Here is a 15,371-nt window from a genome sequence, read left to right as displayed (position 1 = left end):
GTGCGCGGTCGGAAGAGTGACGGCAAGTTCATCTATGCCACGACAATGAAAGACAATCTTAAGCCCAAGAAGAAAGGCAACGCCTCTGAGGTGAAGGAGGAGAGTCAGACGATCGGGAGTCAGGCGAAGAAGCGGGCGAAGATCGAGAGCAATCCTGGCGTCTCAAGTGTGTCGAGTGTCTCGGAGGAGGAGCCTGTTTTCACGATCTGCCTCCGTTTGCTCAACAGGGTCACCTACCCGTTCCTGAGCGAGGACGTGGCTTCCATGCTATCAAACATGGTGGAGTCTCAGTATGACCCGCTGGGGCTTGTGGAGGGCGACCTGGACTATCGCGATGAAGATGAAAAACGAAACAAGGACGTTAGTTCGTATGCAAAGTTGTCGCTTACCGCAACGCGCGACAAGTTGTTGCAGAACGCCCGTAAAGCACTAGCGTACGCGCCGGGTGACAAGGAAGAAGAGTGACGATGAGAGTGACGTTGGTGGCAGTGGTGAGGGCCACTAGGCGATCAAGGTGGCGAGACGGAAACATCCAAGAAACGAGCACGTGAAAACCAAGAGGGTGAAGAAGCCGTCCCACTAAACGCGCCAAGTGATCCAACAAGACGCCCAAGCCCACACCGAGGCAGTAACAGTACGTGCCTGGTGCCTGCAGCAACTAGTTTTAACTACCAACAATTTGTTTTACTTGAGAGTACGCAGCCACCTCCAGTACGCTTCACCTTGCAGTCTTACGGAAGTAGCACGTCTTTTGCTGTCTACGTCGTCTTTACTGCTCTACCTACTCGTCCTGCAGGAACGGGTATTATAGTCCGTGCACCCGCGCGCGTCGCCGAGGTAGAACGTGTCCGTGTCGTAGTCGTTCACGGGCTTGTTGAGTTGGAAGCGCCGCACCAGGTCCGGGTTCGAGATGAAGTGGCGGCCGATGGCCACGGCGTCGGCCGCGCCCTCCTCCACGATCTGCACGGCCGACTGCCGGTCGAAGCCCGACGCGGCGAGGAGCACGCCCTTGTACGTCTCGCGGAACTGCCGCGCCGAGCCCTTCTCGGGTGCCAGCGGGTCACGCACGTGGTAGCCACGCGGCTCGATCAGGTGCGCGTAGGCCAGGTCGTAGTTGTTGAGCCTGTTCAGCACGTACGTGTAGGTGGCGACGGGGTCCGAGTCCTTGTCGCCGAAGCTGCCGCCGAACGGGGACAGTCGGATGCCCACCTTGGACGAGTCCAGACTCTCGAGGATGGCCTCCAGTGCCTCGAACAGGAAGCGCGCGCGGTTCTCGACGCTGCCGCCGTACTGGTCGGCGCGGTCGTTGATGCCGTCGTGCAGGAACTGCTCCAGCAAGTAGCCGTTGGCGGCGTGCAGCTCGACGCCGTCGAAGCCCGCTTTGAGAGCGTTCTCCGCGGCCGAGCGGTAGTCCGCCACGATGCCCGGGATCTCGCTCGTCTCGAGCGCGCGCGTCGGCACGGGCTCCATGCGTCCTTCGCGCGTGACGATCTTCTTGCCGGCGCGGATGTTCTCGAGCTTGGAGCTGGACGACACGGGCAGGACGCCGCCCGGCTGGGGCCGATGCGGCCCGTGTGGTCGTATCTTACCTATGGTATGTACCGCATCGCCGAAGTTATTGTTCGCACATTTATTAATACCATAAAGCGCACTAAACACTTGGTGGCAATTTGGCCGGACTTCCGAGACAACACTAGGAGGATTCTGGAAGCAACTCGGGCATTATTTTCAAGAAGAAATACTCTACTTTTGATACGTAGCCATGTATTTACCAAACTACGCACTGTACGGGACTGACTAGACTTGATTGAAATTTGTGACTGGGTTTGGCGGTGCTTTCCAATACAAACATCAAGTATAAAGGATTTGTATTGACCCGGAAAAAAATCGATCGAGTTTTCTGGTACATGTTGCTGAACTGAGCAAGCCCAGCATCGCTACCATGTTGAATAGACGCCAATGAAGACACTAGTCAGCTGACAGCCTCAACTTACGAGTATAGACCTCTCCACACTGTCAAACACCACTCTTCTATACAAATTCAAGATAGTGCGTGTCTCCATTGAATCTTATCAACCGCGTCAGCTTAACCTTATTTGAGCAGCTTACTACAGTGAAGTGCGTCGATAAGGAACGGGCGACATTTTATATTCTACGACAAGACATGAATCCTCGCTTGTACCCATTGTGTGCCAATTGTACTGAATTAGTTATATGATTCTACCAATCATTCGGTCCCGTTTAACATTCCGCCAATCACAGTTCCGAAACCGAGCCTCAAGAGCGGCTGGATGGAGCGGCTCCCAAGTCGGGGGAAATGGAACCTAAAGGTCGCGAGAGGGAATCATGAGCATGAGGATCGCTGTGAGCGCGGGAATCGCGCCAGGTACATGTCTGCATGCCTCATTAACCAACTTTCGCTCTGCTGCTCACAACTCCCATGGTGACCGCCACTTCCAGACCGTTCCAGAGGCGGCTACGTCTGACCAAGCTTCAGTCGCTGCTAATCTGTCATCGCCGTCATGATCTACCGGGTGCTACCTATGCTGAGTTGGCTGCGTGGGCTCAAGCCGAGACTCTGGTCGCGAAGTCCGACATGAACTACATAGTGCAGTAAATCAGTGCATTTGCTGTCTGCATGTGACGAGTCAAACCTTTAATTATCAATATACCTTTTTCTTTCAATGTATATCAGGCGTTCCTTATCGACGCACTTTACTGTACCGGTAGGCGTTATTCGAGCTGTTCAATGGAGTTAGTTCATTTATTACGCTTGAAACAGCTCTCCACCAATCTTACCGATAGCTTACCGGGTGCGGCTATAATTTTGACCCGACCCAAAGTCGGTTTTTCGTCCATTGCAAAAAAACGGTTACAGCTTTTTCGATTCTGATTGTTGCATCTATTTTCTATCGATTTTAGACGAATCATAAGCAGCGGTTTGGCGCCGAAAGCACAATCATTGGTTTAAAAAAATAATTTTTGGGGTGCGGTTATAATTTCGGCGCGCACTGTATATCACGTAGATGCGGTACCGTGTTTCTGGTACAAAACTGAGGGAAGAAAAATCCAACCGGCCATTTCCACATTTCCCCTCCAAGTAGCGCCACCGCCCACCGGGACTAGCAGGCATGCCCGCGCCCTTGCCAACGTCGTCATGATACTACTGCCGCATTGCTGACTGTGTACTGCTGTGCTGCTGCAGATGGACATGTCCAGCCAGTTGGATCCCCAGGCTTTGGCCGCGTTCGTGGACGACAGTGTCTTTGCTCAGATGAGCGGGAAGCTTGGAGCAGACGCATCGCCGAAGAAAAATCTTTTCGTTGCGTGGATGCTGGAAGACTATCCCAACAAAGCCACACTCCAACTCGAGGCCTCCCAGCAAGATATACATGGATTGATATGGGTGAAGATCAGAGACGCATACGGGCATACACGCGTGTCTCGACCTCTTGCACAAACTATTGCGGCCAAGACGGTGAAAGACCTCCTGGCAAAGTTTGTCCCTGAAGCCCGCTCCGGCACGCCCAAGTTGGATGAAAATGAAATGGAGCGAATCGCGGAGGCGTTCACCAAGGGCCGGTACCTCGGCGAAGCCCACCTCGACCTCGCACAGTATCTGCGGGACTGCTGGAAGGCCTACACCCCCACAAAGTACAAGGCGCCATGTGTGGCGGTCGTGCAGAGTTCTGGCTTCGGCAAGAGTCGGATGGTGCGTGAACTCGCGATTGAGGCTCAAAAGAGCGCCTTGAACATGAAAGTCCTGTACATGTGTGCCCGTGTGCACGAGTCGACGGGGTTTCCCAAGGCTACGAGCGAGCTTCGTGGTTGGCTGTTTCAAGAAGGCTCCAAAGTGGAAGACATCGCCAGTCGATTGAAGACAATTTACGTCTACGCGAACAAGCATTGGGCGGACGTTCAGAAGGAATGGCTGAAGCTGTTTACCGAACAGGCAGCGGACACCTCTGTAAAGGCGAAACTTTCGGATGAAACAGACACGCTGGAGGGGGATACCTCCACCGAGAAGAATCCAAATGGCAGAATCGTGGTTCTGGTGATCGATGAAGCGAGAAGTCTGCTGGCTGAGAAGGGAGGCAAGAAGAATGACTTCCGAATGTTGCGAAATGCTCTCAGATCCGTGAACAAAGATATCGGCCATCGTGGATGCATTTTCGGCGTGCTGATTGATACGAACTCCAGGATCTCGGACCTGGCGCCTCCGCTGTTGTTGGACCCATCATCTCGGCTTTTCGATGGAGAGTTGGCATCGTTTGCGCCAGTTGTGTTAGCTGAGACAATGGACGCACACTGGGATCAATACTGTGAAGAAAACCCAGCCGGCGAAGATGAAGAAATGAAAGAGGACATCCAAGATGTCGATGAAGAAATGAAAGAGGAAATACTAGATGCGGGAGCAGAAGATGAAGAAATGGAAGAGGAAACTCAGGTTGCGGTGGGAGCTGAAAAAGACGAAGAGAAGAAGAAACAGCAAGAACGTGCTAAGATAGCTATGTACAAGAGAATCGTTACCGGGGATGCGAGTCAAGCTTGGCACGCGTTGTGCCGCATGGGGCGTCCGATGTGGTACAGCACTTGCCCCAATCCTGCGGATAGAGAAGATGTGATCAATCTTGCGGCGAACAAGCTGCTACTGGGGATTCCCCCTTCGCAAAATGCGTACAACAAGGATACCATGCTTGGTGTCGCCTCCATGCTTTGCCGTCTGGGCGTGCGCCCGCATTCAACGTCGGCTCTGGCATCTCGGGCGACTGCCGACTTCATGGCGATTCTCGCGTATGTGAATTTCAAGCGAGAAGGTTACGTCACCAGCTACGCTTCGGACCCAGTGCTCGCCTTAGGAGCGATGAAAGTGTGGTATGAACTGAAACATGGTCTGGCAAAGTATATCCTGCCGCAACTCAAGAACCTCCTTTTGGATGAAGCATTAGACACCGGTGGAGTTGGCGAAATTGGCGAGATGGTTGCTCGGATTTTGCTGCTTCTGGCGATGGACACGTGTGTGATGGGGGACAAAAGCTTTTCCCAGTGCTACCACACGATCGGGCAATTTGTACCGGTGCAGGATTTCTTGGACGTGCTGCAAGGCAACAAGGAGAGACCGATATATTGTAAGGGGATGTACAACGCGGAAGATAAGAGACCAGAATTGAACAAGTGGTGCTCGAAGTGGGATGGTTGGTACATGGGGTTCACCCACTTTGTGCAGTTGCAGCTTGAGCCGAATGAGGACACGCTTTGGTTTTTGCTGGGGCGTCAAGCTGCAGGTATTTTCCCCCGTAACCAGTATGGAGCCGATTTGTTGATCCCGATGTTTAAGAAGAGATCCAACAGCAGGCCAGTCGGTGGGGAGACAACGAGGGGTGAGCAGGAGGGGCATGAGGTGTTGATGATGTTGATTCAAGTGAAGAATCGTTTCCCAGTCGATGGTGGGTTTTCTAGGGCAGCGACGGAGAAACTATGCCCCTGGTTTGTGTTCGGAAAGAACAGTGATGGGAACTCGTCAGCGGGGAAATCTACTGATGAAATTGGTAGGGATCCGAAACCGCTGAGCTCCACGGATGTCCGTGATACCATTCGCATCTACATGAATGTGCGCGGTAGAACGCGTGACGGCAAGTTCATCTATGCCACGACAATGAAAGACAATCTTAAGCCCAAGAAGAAAGGCAACGCCTCTGAGGTGAAGGAGGAGAGTCAGACGATCGGGAGTCAGGCGAAGAAGCGGGCGAAGATCGAGAGCAATCCTGGCGTCTCAAGTGTGTCGAGTGTCTCGGAGGAGGATCCTGTTTTCACGATCTGCCTCCGTTTGCTCAACAGGGTCACCTACCCGTTCCTGAGCGACGGCGTGGCTTCCATGCTATCAAACATGGTGGAGTCTCAGTATGACCCGCTGGGGCTTGTGGAGGGCGACCTGGACTATCGCGATGAAGATGAAAAACGAAACAAGGACGTTAGTTCGTATGCAAAGTTGTCGCTTACCGCGACGCGCGACAAGTTGTTGCAGAACGCCCGTAAAGCACTAGCGTACGCGCCGGGTGACAAGGAAGAAGAGTGACGCTGAGAGTGACGTTGGTGGCAGTGGTGAGGGCCACTAGGCGATCAAGGTGGCGAGACGGAAACATCCAAGAAACGAGCACGTGAAAACCAAGAGGGTGAAGAAGGCCGTCCCACTAAACGCGCCAAGTGATCCAACAAGACGCCCAAGCCCACACCGAGGCAGTAACAGTACGTGCCTGGTGCCTGCAGCAACTACCGGTAGTTTTAACTACCAACAATTTGTTTTACTTGAGAGTACGCAGCCACCTCCAGTACGCTTCACCTTGCAGTTCTTACGGAAGTAGCACGTCTTTTGCTGTCTACGTCGTCTTTACTGCTCTACCTACTCGTCCTGCAGGAACGGGTATTATAGTCCGTGTACCCGCGCGCGTCGCCGAGGTAGAACGTGTCCGTGTCGTAGTCGTTCACGGGCTTGTTGAGTTGGAAGCGCCGCACCAGGTCCGGGTTCGAGATGAAGTGGCGGCCGATGGCCACGGCGTCGGCCGCGCCCTCCTCCACGATCTGCACGGCCGACTGCCGGTCGAAGCCCGACGCGGCGAGGAGCACGCCCTTGTACGTCTCGCGGAACTGCCGCGCCGAGCCCTTCTCGGGTGCCAGCGGGTTGCGCACGTGGTAGCCACGCGCGCGTAGGCCAGGTCGTAGTTGTTGAGCCTGTTCAGCACGTACGTGTACGTGGCGATGGGGTCCGAGTCCTTGTCGCCGAAGCTGCCGCCGAACGGGGACAGTCGGATGCCCACCTTGGACGAGTCCAGACTCTCGAGGATGGCCTCCAGTGCCTCGAACAGGAAGCGCGCGCGGTTCTCGACGCTGCCGCCGTACTGGTCGGCGCGGTCGTTGATGCCGTCGTGCAGGAACTGCTCCAGCAAGTAGCCGTTGGCGGCGTGCAGCTCGACGCCGTCGAAGCCCGCTTTGAGGGCGTTCTCCGCGGCCGAGCGGTTGTCCGACAACTGCAGGAACATCTTGCCGTGCACGGCCTTGGTCACGTGGCGCCAAGCCTCGATCTGCTGGGGCGCGAAGATGTCAGGGGAGCCCCAGGATCCGCGGTCCGTGGGCGTGATGTTGGTGGCCTCGGCGATGATGAGGCCGCCGGGCGTCGCGCGCTGCTTGTAGTACTCGACAACTGCAGGATTTCTCGACGTTTTCCTACTGCGTTTTTGACGCAATACGAACGATGTGAAAGTAGAGTATCGCGGCGATATATACGTTATGGACACCAGGGCCTCCGAGTTTTAGTTTTTCACACTATTAGAACGCCTAGGCGTTGTATTCGGATAGACCGCCTAGTAGGCGTTCTACTTTATTTCAATGCCTGGGCGTCTGGTACGGGGTAAGACGGTAGCAGGCATGCCCCCATTCTCGCCACCGCCGCCATGATACTACTGCCACTTTGCTGACTGTGTACTGCTGTGCTGCTTTGCAGGTGGACATATCCAGCGAGTTGGACTCCGACACTTTGGCTGCGTTCGTCGACGAGAGCCGATCAGCCATTGGCGAAGAAAAATCTTCCTATGATGAATTATCTGAAACAATTTGTCGACCCCAGCAACCTCCGGGGCTCACAAAAAAACGATAGATAGCTTAATCCTATCGTTACCAGAATGATACATCAAGTATCTTTTTACTGGTAATGTAGTAGCAAGATAACTGAAACAGCAATTTTCTGAGCCACGGCAGTTTCCTCGCCGTTTATGACCAATCATACAGCTACGAGGGATAGGTAAAACCCCACGCTATTGTGTCTTCTGTAGTATATCTATCAACACTATTGTGTCCCCAGGGGCACGGATGCGATCGTCGAGCACAACGCCAGCGGCAGCCGCACACAGGTCGCCGCCGGAAGTAGCGGTAGCAGTGCCGCCAGCGACATCGGCAGCAGGGTCTCGGACACGATGGAGGTGACCGTGGCCTTGGAGGACGCGGTCAGGGGCGTCTCCGCCGACATGGACACGGACACGGACGCGATGGTGGCGGGGGACTCGGGCAGCAAGCATAACGGCGGTCGCAGCGCCGTGTGTGCGCCGGCAACATCATGACCACGGACGCTTTGGGCGTGACCGTTGTCGTGCTGGAGGTGGTCGTGGGTGCCTCCACCGGCACGGAGGTTGGCAAGGATGTGACCGGTGACCAGACAGCGTGCGCAAATGCATCGACAGTGCGGAAGGAGACCGTTGTAGAGGTGCCAGCAGTACCGTCAGCGGCATCAACAGCGTGACGTCCTTTGTAGAGATCGTGTCCGTACGGGAGGAGATCGGAGGCAACTTCGTCAGCATGGAGTCGGACGCAATGGTAGCGGGCGACTCGGGCAGCGAGGGCAGCGGCCGTGGCAGCGCCGTCAGCAGCATGACCTCAGATGTGGTGGTGGCGAACGTGGCCGTGCTGGATGTGGTCTGAGGCGTCTTCGCTGACATATACACAGTTGGGAGTTATTGTTCGGCTTGGAGGCGCGTGGAATTTCTAATAGCATCCTGTCGGATTATACGCAGCGGAGTGTGGTTAGCTTGCCGCTATGGTGCACCAGTGGTAAAGCAGTATGTTGTCAGCCACGAGCTAAATCCGCATTTACGGCATCAAGACTAGCGGGGGCAGATGGAATAGGTGTGACTTATTGCAGTGAAGTATAAATGGTTAGTTGACTTTGACTATCTTGAAAAAATGATGTGAGGTTACGCCTTGGTGGCTGCGTTAGCCTTCTTTTGGTCTTGGCGGGCCTTCAGAAATGGACGGTTAGCTACATAAATTGGAGAGGTTCGTCGCAAGTTGCCGTCGACAGTGTACACTTGCTTCGGCAAGTAAAACAAATGGTATTTCTGCCAGCAAGTCCAAGTTTGCTGTTGGCACAGATGTTGCTTCGTAGGGTCAACAGGGTATGTGCGCTTGCACAACGCAACTCGATGGGTCTCGCAGTAGTCGGTTTTCTCGGAAGGATCTCTGCCCTCGAACTTGCACACAGTGCATTTCCGCATTGAGCGACTCCTTCCCTGAAGCACCTCCGAGGCCGCTCTTGCAACACACGTTTGTGCGTGATCGCCCGAAGACTCGGATACATCTGTCGACGCCGCGGTTTGGGTCGTCATCGGCATTGTTGTCGTTGTCGGCTTCGCAGCATACACCATTCCATGTTCCCTATCCAGAGATTTCTTCCAGTCCCCATTGAACAGTTCTCGAACCAGTGATGCCACAAATGCGCGATGACTATCGCGGGCTCTTGACCTCGTTTGGGCTGTACCTCCCGTCGAACGAGACTCCTCGCTCTCACCACGCGCCAAACTATCGCAAATGTAGGCATCGCACCTGGCTATATCAAGCATGACCATCGCTAGTTTTTTATGCCACTTCTGAAATGAGTGGCCATCGGCTAGAGAAAATCGTGCACGCAGTTGGTCGAGCCGATCAACACCTTGCATCGCTGAATTATACTCGCCGACGCAAGTAGGAGCAGTGAAAGCCACACCCGATTCATTTATACGACGATGCACAGTTGATGTGGTCGAAGCATCGGCATTAGACACGACATTGACAATTGAGCCATCCACCCAACTAGCTGCGACAATATGCTTCTCTAAGCATACACCTTGCTTCATGTAGCCTCGCGGCTTCGCGTCCTCCTTACGAATCATCGTAAAATGAGGGAAATGCTTGCTAGATGTGCGTACAGTGCCACGCCCATAGAGACCAATCGATCGTAAAGTCTTCAACAGCAAACAGGAAGTGTAGAAGTTGTCCCTGTTTACAATGCGACTGGATCCTTTCAAAGATGAAGTAACCGCCATGACGTGAGAGCGGATTTCAGACGACTTCGCGGTTAGATCAGCGAATTTCTGCACTTCTGAGCGTGAAATTACACCGTCCAGCCGATCATCAAGTTCACTGGAGCAGTGCAACTTGAAACTCACCGCGTACCACGAGGTAGAACAGCAACACACGTATAACTTGAAATGATACTTTCCGGTGGGTTTTTGTGTGTTGAAGACTATAATGTGGCGGGCATACTGGGATCGGCAGGCAATTGTGGCCTCATCAACAGCCACGTTTCGACCGACTTCAACATGGCGCAGGCATCGCGATTTCAGAATGCTCATGAGTGGTCGTATTCTAGCTACAGGACCGCGCTTGATGTCGGAGGTAGACACCTTGGAACGAAAACTCAAATTCTTACGGATGTACAGGAATCTTCGCCATGTCATAATTGACTTCAAACTAGTAGTACGCGCTCCAGGAAAAAATAGTTGCTTCCCCGTCGTCCACCCAGTAATTTCTCATCTCACCCTTGTCGAACAGAGTCATGTACCAGAGGATCCCAAGGAATTTCATCAGTTCCTCTAAACTTACAGGAGTTGCCGATGGGCTGCCAGATGCGTCTGCATACTCGTTGGTAAAGACGACCACTTGGATCCAGAACGACAACGGAATAAACGCGAAGAACGATGAGGTTGCTGAATGCCCAAACAACCCATGACTTTCCGGGCGTAGTCTGGTAGTTGAAGACCCATCCGGATGTGTAAATAGCCCTGACGGTTGGCCAAGCGATGCTGTGGGTGAAAATGTCATTGACGCTATCTCTTCGACTTCACCAGGGCACAAAGGGCGCTGCAATTCTTTCCGCCCGCGAAACGCAAACCACTCACGATAACCACGCTCGTCCATCTCCTCAAATTCATCTGTCAGTGCAGGAATGTTTGATAGTTTGGGGACCATGTTGCACAGGGACGTCCAAGACTCTCCAAATTGAAGTTTGTCTTTTTCCATGTTGGCAAACTGGCGGATACCACGGGTGATGATGGCTTCGGAAACGTGGTGAACGTGATCTTTTATTTGAAAAGCAGTACACGTCCATTGAACCTGAAATTTGTCGTGAGGAACGCTAACATTGTCAGCATTTTTTTCGCTTGCCAGGCTGTAGCGAGTCACCACACCAATCAAAAATGCTGCGCCAACGTCGCGTTACAAACTGAGCGGCATCCACTCCTCATCAGCCGGTGAAAATGCTACGCTAGCATCAACAAATTTTTCGGCAGCCGCATGTGCTCGGCGAATCAACTCTTCTTTCATTGCCACAGCCTTGGGTTTGCTGGCCTTGGTAGGTGCCTTCTTGCTTTTCGTTTTCCGTTGCGCAGCTTGGTTTTCGCTTCGGGGTGCCTTTGGAGCTGATTGTTCGGCAGGACCACGCTTTTTTCGCTTAAAGGTTTTGCTGCCCCCGAGCAATTTGTAGCAGGAGGTGTGGCGGCGTTGGTCTCTGCAGGTTCCGACGGAGCCACACTTGGCGTCAAAACACTCGCGGGGAGGTCAAGTAGGGCATTGGGTCGTTCATCACTTCTCCCTTGGTCCACCAAGTTCATTTTTGTAGCGTTTGTGTAGCAAAGCGTGCTGCAATAGCTGCTATCACCGAAATCCTTGGCGAATCCACCATTAGGGTCTGGGATATTCAACGAAACGCAGACATCATGAGAGCAGAAGTGATGGAGAAATTTTTTGCACCAGGTACAACTGCGCTCGGTTGAACACTCCATATTGCAGACTGCACATTGCGCACATGTACCAGACGATGCGGTGGGTGCGTGGTGATCTAGCTGGAGTAAATGTTCTCGCGTAGCTGCTGCATGTACGGGTACGACGCGCGCTGATGTTGGCGGTGTAGAACAGCAGAGGCAGCACCATCATAATCCTGAGAGGTGCTGGCAGCACCATCAAACACCAATTCGTGACAGCTTACTCCCGGAAGCGCGGCTTTCTCACAATCAACGTCGTTTGCACTCGCTCCAGGAACTCCGCCGCTACTACCACGTACATCATCTGCCGCGTTGAGACCAACATCGCCAGCCCCACATATATTAACGTTGTTTTGGTCGACATCAATTTCGTCATCGGGTCGCTTGGACAGGGCACCATCCGTATCACCATCCTCCACTACCAATGTCCGCCGATAGTGCTCCAAAAGCGCTCGTTCACCCAGATAATAGTCGATACCCTCTGTTCCATTCGAGTCACCACCGGGAGGGATATAGCGGTACAGATCACTCAAGCTTCGCCCTGTTGGACGCTTTGAACTCCAACCAGCCGCACTTAGAACTCGCCAAACAGATCCAAACATCGCATGGTCATCCGCGAGGTCTGTATGCCGGTGGATACGCGTTAATATGATACCTTGCTCGAGCGCTAGGTAAGCAACGGATCGTACCTAGACTGGTGGGAGCTGAAGGTGAGATACGACCCGAGCGTCGTGATTGTTGTCGCTTAGCTGTGGGCTCGCAGGTGCTCGACCGCTGCTTCCGCTTTCGTGGCATTGGGTATGTGGTGGTGGACGAGCTCAGCTAGCGTACCAGTGGCTCCTTCACGGCAAAGATCTCTAACTGGTTTGCATGCATCGGTCTCGCTTGAGCCATTGGACCGAATATATTGTTATTTGTATGGCCATGTTCGAAGTGTTCAAAGGGACCGAACGTACTAGGCTTTGTATGGGGTGGTTCGACTCATCGTTGTATGTGATGTTAGTATGGTGGAGTTTGAACCCACCGGTGCAGGTTCAATGCCCGCCATGCGGAATGCAGCGTAGCTGTGCTGACAAGGTACCGTGCAAAATGCATCGGATATCGAGTGCGGGATGAATACAGTGTAATTACACAGAGTCATGAATAGTACGAGTACTCAAAGCGTTCAACGGTAACATACGGTACTTAGATTTACTCCAGTATTGCTACCAAATGTAAGTGCTGTAGCGGCTTCGGTATCGTCTCCACAGTTACGTTGACCCATGCAAGCCCCATAGTGACGGTCCGAACTACGGTACACGGCGACAGTGGTGACGCCCATCGTAGATACACTGCTGCCAAGTGCCAATGCCGCCTGCGTGTCCCTGTCGCTGGGCAAATTGGGCGCTTGCGACGTCGTCGTCATGGCGACTTCAGGCTCCATCTTGACCCCCGATGGGACTCGAACGCTCCATTTCTAGCGGTAGCCTCTCTTGATCTTTGTCGCCGGTGGCACCCCGCTCCCTCCTGAGGCATCTACGTGCGGTTGTCCGTCGATGAGGATCGCTGGAAGCGAAAAAGGGCGGGAGAACGCCGTCCACCTGCAGGTCTAGTGGGCAGTCGTCCAGTGCCGCCTCCGACGCTCCATCTCGGGGTCCTGTAGCGGAATCTCGGCGTCTCGCAGCTGAACGTGGTTGACAGCCACACCCGGCGGCAATGCCGTGAGGAGAGTTGGGGGCTACGGGACAAACGACACCATCCCAGCGCCAGTTCTAGTAGCACTGCGTTATCGACAACAAATGCGCTGTTGCGGCGGTTGTGCGGGACGTGGTCGTCGGGTGGGTACACGACGGACAGCGAGTCCAACTTCATGCCCGGTGCGTCCCGAGGTCAGCGCGTCAAGTAGCACAGGCGGTCGGCAGCAGCAGATGCGTCGACACACAGGAGCTGAGCGTGTGGCGACTCCAACGACGCTGGACTTGGAGAGTGAGGGGCGAACTGGCAGGCTGGACTTGACCGCAGCGTGCATAGTATCACGGGCAGCCACGCGCCGTAAACGATGGGTACGGCCAGCACATGTGTACCACCGTCGTTCGAGGCGTGGAAACCGGAATAACGGAGCGTGGTCAGCCAGGGACACTTGGGATCGAGCTTGCAAAATCGGAAATGAGCTCCGATGCGAGAAGGTCATTTTGATTCGGAGCAAGCCGATCAAGCCGACCAAACAACAGTGGATCGATTTGAACTAATTCCACCAATCACACTTCTTGTTGAACTTTGGCAGCCAATCACTGTCATCGATTTTTCGGAGACAGGTTTTGATTGGTCAAAGCGAAGACATGGAAAAAAATGTCAGCGCGGGAAAGCTTGAAAAGATCAACCAAAGCAAAATGGGCACCAAAAAGGCGAGCCTTTACATGTTGTGTAAACCACTTCAAATACCAATAGTCTATTTATGTGACATTATGTATCGCGACCGCTCTACCCGTTCTCCCTCGCCGAAACGCCCTACCATCGGCATTCCCCCAATCATGGTCTTGATGGACCTGGTCGGAAACGTCTCCGCCGTCGGCGACACGGATGCGATGGTGGCGGGCGACTCGGGCAGCAAGCACAACGGCGGCCGCAGCGCCGCCGTGTGTGCCGTCAACAGCATGGTCTCGGAGGCTTCCGCGGCGACCGTGGCCGTGTTGGATGTGATCGGGGGCGTCTCCGCTGGCATGGTCACGAACGCGACGGTGGCATTCGGCTCGGGCAGCGAGCGCAACGACAGCGGCAGTCCGCACGCAGGTTGCCGCCGGTAGTAGCGTCAGCGGCGTCGCCAGCGACATCGACAGCAGGTTTTCAGGCGCGATGGAGGTGACTCTGACCTTGGGGGATGCGGTCAGAGCTACGATGTCCGTGCAAGACGTTGATGTAGATGTGTACAATGGCTGATATATGTTATTGGCTCTACAGGTAATGAACAGTGGGATGAACATGTCTGACAAACGAAGTATATTGAATGTCCCTTTCCATTCTGCGCGAGGTACTTAGATGTAGGGCTCTACAACCCTGGTGTACCAGTATGCGTGATGAAGCTGGGAAGACCAAGACACTTGAACGTCGATACGCTGTCGGAGCGTCCAGACAGAACAGAAGTTGCGCGGGCAGGTTGGGCGGTGCCGGCCGCAAATTGTTGCCATGAGCGCTCCCGATAATGTTGGCAACGTTCATGACGCTGTGTCAAGTTTGTATGCCTCGGCCTTGCGTCAACCCGTCCATGCGCCGGATTGTCATGCTGGTGAGATTTCGCCAACTGGGGTTTCAGCAATACTGGCAGTCATTCCAACGCTTACAATCGCCGAAACTTTTGTTGACTTTGGATCTGGGATCGGCAACGTGGTTGCACAAGTGGCATTGGAGACTTGTGTTGGGAGATGCATCGGGATTGAGTTCCAGGACAACTTGGCAAACATGTCCAAACTGCTGATTCGTGGCGCACGCGTGGATTTCCCGAATTTATCCAAGGTCACGATTCACGAGGCCGACCTCAGAGCGATGAGCCCAGCCGTACGCGAGGATATTGACGGGGGCAGTGTTTTATTTGCGAACAATATCGTTTTCGAGCCTACAAGTTTTGCGGCGCTGGAGGACTTTGCATCTTCAGCAGCAGGTTTGGTCCACGTCGTTGTCATGGCAACAATTTGCGGCCGGCACCGCCCAACCTGCCCGCGCAACTTCTGTTCTGTCTGGACGCTCCGACAGCGTATCGACGTTCAAGTGTCTTGGTCTTCCCAGCTTCATCACGCATACTGGTACACCAGGGTTGTAGAGCCCTACATCTAA

General features: G+C 53.9%; 6 protein-coding genes across 6 annotated transcripts; 4 read left to right on the top strand and 2 right to left on the bottom strand.

Annotated features, from left to right (window-relative positions):
- Positions 1 to 45: 45 nt before the first annotated feature.
- Positions 46 to 465, top strand: PHYSODRAFT_342562 (hypothetical protein; the record flags this gene model as incomplete). Its single annotated transcript, XM_009541050.1, has 1 exon — positions 46 to 465. One exon carries the CDS (start codon positions 46 to 48, stop codon positions 463 to 465), a length of 420 nt encoding a protein of 139 aa, XP_009539345.1.
- Positions 466 to 777: 312 nt separating this feature from the next.
- PHYSODRAFT_289261 (hypothetical protein) lies at positions 778 to 5,579 on the bottom strand (the record flags this gene model as incomplete). Its single annotated transcript, XM_009541049.1, is given in 7 exon segments — positions 778 to 1,554; positions 1,995 to 2,063; positions 3,027 to 3,029; positions 3,041 to 3,057; positions 3,071 to 3,102; positions 3,122 to 4,651; positions 4,664 to 5,579. 2 exon segments carry the CDS (start codon positions 2,061 to 2,063, stop codon positions 778 to 780), a joined length of 846 nt encoding a protein of 281 aa, XP_009539344.1. The 5' UTR covers positions 3,027 to 3,029; positions 3,041 to 3,057; positions 3,071 to 3,102; positions 3,122 to 4,651; positions 4,664 to 5,579.
- Positions 5,573 to 6,076, top strand: PHYSODRAFT_250145 (hypothetical protein; the record flags this gene model as incomplete). The annotated part of the gene is made up of 1 exon (XM_009541048.1): positions 5,573 to 6,076. A coding segment is annotated over one exon (504 nt), but the record flags the coding sequence as incomplete, so codon positions are not given.
- A 320-nt stretch (positions 6,077 to 6,396) lies between these two features.
- PHYSODRAFT_342559 (hypothetical protein) lies at positions 6,397 to 7,566 on the bottom strand (the record flags this gene model as incomplete). The annotated part of the gene is made up of 3 exons (XM_009541047.1): positions 6,397 to 6,663; positions 6,699 to 7,190; positions 7,474 to 7,566. 3 exons carry the CDS (start codon positions 7,564 to 7,566, stop codon positions 6,397 to 6,399), a joined length of 852 nt encoding a protein of 283 aa, XP_009539342.1.
- A 200-nt stretch (positions 7,567 to 7,766) lies between these two features.
- Positions 7,767 to 8,469, top strand: PHYSODRAFT_342558 (hypothetical protein; the record flags this gene model as incomplete). The annotated part of the gene is made up of 4 exons (XM_009541046.1): positions 7,767 to 7,795; positions 7,856 to 8,042; positions 8,084 to 8,211; positions 8,253 to 8,469. 4 exons carry the CDS (start codon positions 7,767 to 7,769, stop codon positions 8,467 to 8,469), a joined length of 561 nt encoding a protein of 186 aa, XP_009539341.1.
- Positions 8,470 to 14,726: 6,257 nt separating this feature from the next.
- Positions 14,727 to 15,371, top strand: PHYSODRAFT_534534 (hypothetical protein; the record flags this gene model as incomplete). Its single annotated transcript, XM_009541045.1, has 1 exon — positions 14,727 to 15,371. The coding sequence occupies one exon, from the start codon at positions 14,727 to 14,729 to the stop codon at positions 15,369 to 15,371; it is 645 nt and encodes a 214-aa protein (XP_009539340.1).

The sequence above is a fragment of the Phytophthora sojae genome (assembly GCF_000149755.1).
Source record: "Phytophthora sojae unplaced genomic scaffold PHYSOscaffold_18, whole genome shotgun sequence".
In the NCBI taxonomy this organism is placed as follows: domain Eukaryota; phylum Oomycota; class Peronosporomycetes; order Peronosporales; family Peronosporaceae; genus Phytophthora; species Phytophthora sojae.
Note: the sequence above shows the minus strand (reverse complement) of the source record. Positions and strands in the feature narration are given on the sequence as shown.